At 38.8% G+C, this 3271-nt stretch overlaps 1 protein-coding gene across 3 annotated transcripts in view; it reads left to right on the top strand.

Moving 5' to 3' along the window:
* The first annotated feature begins 2683 nt into the window (after positions 1–2683).
* GAPVD1 (GTPase activating protein and VPS9 domains 1) overlaps positions 2684–3271 on the top strand; it is a 22013-nt gene continuing 21425 nt past the window's right edge. For all 3 annotated transcript variants that reach the window (XM_009574605.1, XM_009574604.1, XM_009574603.1), the window contains exon 1: positions 2684–2865. In XM_009574605.1, the coding sequence (XP_009572900.1) occupies positions 2684–2865 (182 nt within the window). The remainder of the gene's footprint in view (positions 2866–3271) is intronic.

Here is a 3271-nt window from a genome sequence, read left to right as displayed (position 1 = left end):
TTCCCACCCATGGACCAGAGGAGAAAAGAACAGTCTCCTCAGAGGCTGAAAGCTGTCAGAGTGCTTAGGCCATCCCTGATGCTGAAAACATCTTCTCTAGTTAAAAAAAAAAAAGACACTGAGTGAAACAGTGAGAGAAATAACTTTACTTGTAAGTGTGTGAGACACCTCAGAAGCTGTTTAATTGGCTTGTCCACTGTTAAATGTGTTTATAACGAGTGACACAAAAATAGAAGCTTGTTTTAAAATTTGGCAAGGCAGAGGCACAGGAACGCAGGCGAAGTCAACAGGCTCTTCATAGCGGGTACCCCATGTGGGTCCCCTATTGCTTCCCAAAACTTGTTTTCAAGCAGGAGAACCACTTGGACTAACTTTCTGTCCAGAAAAGTGGAGCCTGTGGGTAGACACCTTAAAATGGAAAACGCCAACTAAAACTGTTAAGGTTTGATAAACTACGAGCAGCTCTAAAGTACAGTCTTACAGCAGAAAGCATCTGAAAAGATAGAAGGTAGTTCTGCAGATCTCATGTATGTATGTTTTTGTGGATGCAACTTCTTTTTCCTGGCTGATATCAATAGCTCATAGCCTAGTAATTAGTTACTACTGTGTTTGCAGGCAGTATCAAGTTTACTGCTTTTTTTTTTTTTTGTGAGCCCTAAAATTCTGGGACTAAAAATAAATTTGTTGCAAGAAATCATTATTTGTTTCTCAAAGAACTTTGGCAGTAATGTCAGTGTTTCTTTTTCTAATCATTTCTCTGAGAATGTCCTAGTTAAAAACATCTAAATTATTGTGTCCTTGAAGTTCCTTGCTAAATCTTGTCTTTGGATGCGTGAGCTGTAACCACTAGTTAGGGTTGCTGGGTTTTTTTGTTTGGATTTTTTGAGGTTTTTTTGAGGGTGTGGGGGTTTTTGTTCGTGTTTGGGTTTTTTTTTTTTTGAGAGCTTTATCTACATGGTTGTCTGTATTTGCTAGGAATGACTTTAAACTATCAGGTGTAGTAAGATTGCAATTTTTTATGCATAAAGGCTTGTGACAGCATCTCTGTTTGTCTCTGCTAAGGTTTTGGTTGTGAGGTTAAAACTATAGATGGAAGAACTTAATTACACACGCAAGAAGCAGTGATGGTTGTCAGTGCACCTGGTTATCAGGCTTTCTCCACACACCGAAAAAAATCCAACAAATGTAAAACCTGTGCCTAATTAAGGGAGCTAATCTGTGTTCTTCAGGGAGGATCATCTCCTGTTGTGCTGAGCAGTGAACCATAGATCTTTAAAACACTAGAAGGGGAGAGCATTAGGCCAGTGCATGGTACGTTATTAGTAGTTTCTCAAGCATGGACTAAATGGTCTTGTGAAGCAAGGCTCCTCTAGAGTCACTACAGGTTGCGGGAAGTAAGTTTTTCGTTTAACTGTAGCATTGGCTTTGAAGGGTTCGTCGCCAGATCCCTTGACAGCTCTGACATGTATCCATTACCAATATATCTGACAGACAGCTGTTACAGATTATATCTGGATCAAACCCTTTTTCTTCCCAAGTTAGCTAGTATGGCTGTTAGTTCTGGTGGGGAAGAAGACATAAAGCAGTTAATCATTAATTCCATGGAAATCTGATCTGCATGATTCTACTCCTTCAGTGTTAATGCAGTTGATGGTTTTTTGTTCCATAGAGTTAATTTTTAGATGAATTGGCTCCTTGAACTTTTTTTGAATGGTGTGGTACTCTTTGTTTATCTAACTGGTAACTGAGATGTCTTCTAATTATGAAGTTAAAGCTGATGTTACATTGAGACATAACAGTAGTTTGTGTAGATTTTTGTCCCTGATGTGCTATGAAAGCCTACAGTTGTTTCAGTTTTTCTCTTTTTAAAACAACATTTTTGGATCGTGGCCCAAAGAAATATTCTTCTGAATCGAAATATTTGAGGAATTTTTTCTGAATGAGTTCTACTGTTGAGCAGAGTCTCCAGACTTTTTTCCAACTTCTGCCTTATCTGGGTATTGATACTCCTTGATTTTTTTTTTTTTTTAATTAGTGATGTTATTATTATTACTTAATTTTTTTTAGCAGAAAAGACCAATATTGGGAGCTTGGTGCTTCTTATGCATAGGTGAGAGAGGACATTTGCTTTGACAGGCCAGAGATAACCACACCCAAGTACTTGGATAGTGCTGTGATATGTGGGCATGCTTTAGGACAAAGTAGTAAGTGCACAAATCTTTTTGCCTATTTACCAGACAGTGAGTCGGAATTGGACTCCTCTTTATTTCCCTGAGCTTGTGTCACCACATGTCTCCAAGTAATGGCCAGTTTCTTACCTTGTGTATTGGAGGTGTGGTGCAGGAATTTTGTAGCGCTGTACTGTATTACTATTTCAGTTCATGAGTGTGAGCTGAAAATACCATTCGCTATTATGCACATGTCCCTGATGTGCTAACATAACAAGAGGCTAATGAAATTGGTGATTAGGAAACCTTGCATTAAGAAAGAGTGACTCAGTCATTAAGTGGTGGGCTGTGGATTTGAGAGAACATATTAGTATGCTAACAAGGGGCACAAAGTTTATGACCTGCTTATCACTTCATTGGGGCTGACAGAACTTGTTCCCTAACTGTTGGAATTCACCTGTTTCATTTTCTTTCTTTCTTTCAGTGAGTACTGTGTAACCCGCTCACTGCCCAAGATGGTGAAGCTGGATATACACACGCTGGCTCATCACCTCAAGCAGGAACGACTGTATGTAAACTCAGAAAAGCAACTTATTCAAAGGCTCAATGCAGATGTATTAAAGACAGCTGAAAAGCTGTACCGTACAGCATGGATTTCCAAGCAGCAAAGGATTAACTTGGACAGACTGATCATAACAAGGTGACTTGGCGGGCTGGGGGTGGTCCTGGGGAGAACAAGCTCCTAAACTTCTGTGAATTGCAGCAACTTGATCAGATTTTCACGCTTAGTATCTGGAGTCCTTTGCTGTACTAATCATAAAAATAGTAAGTTTTAAAACAAATCTCAGCTAGGGAATCTGACTCACCTGCAACTTACTTGTTGGCTGTTTAAGCTGGCTTTTTTTAATATATGCATTTGGTTTGCTTCTGTTCATAGTTTATGGGAACAAACTCTCCTTATTCCTGAATTTGCAAATCATTTGTATTAACTATATGGAAAGACTTTTTGCCTTGGTGGTAGTCTTGTTAATAGATTGACCACGTGGCATCTTTTATGAAGTTTGTTTGCTTAAGAGTTACTTAAACTGTTTCTTTGTTTTTCT

This window comes from Fulmarus glacialis, unplaced genomic scaffold (assembly GCF_000690835.1).
Source record: "Fulmarus glacialis isolate BGI_N327 unplaced genomic scaffold, ASM69083v1 scaffold2463, whole genome shotgun sequence".
NCBI classification, from domain to species: Eukaryota; Metazoa; Chordata; class Aves; order Procellariiformes; family Procellariidae; genus Fulmarus; species Fulmarus glacialis.
The sequence above is the reverse complement of the archived record's forward strand: the minus strand, read 5'-3'. Positions and strand labels throughout refer to the sequence as shown.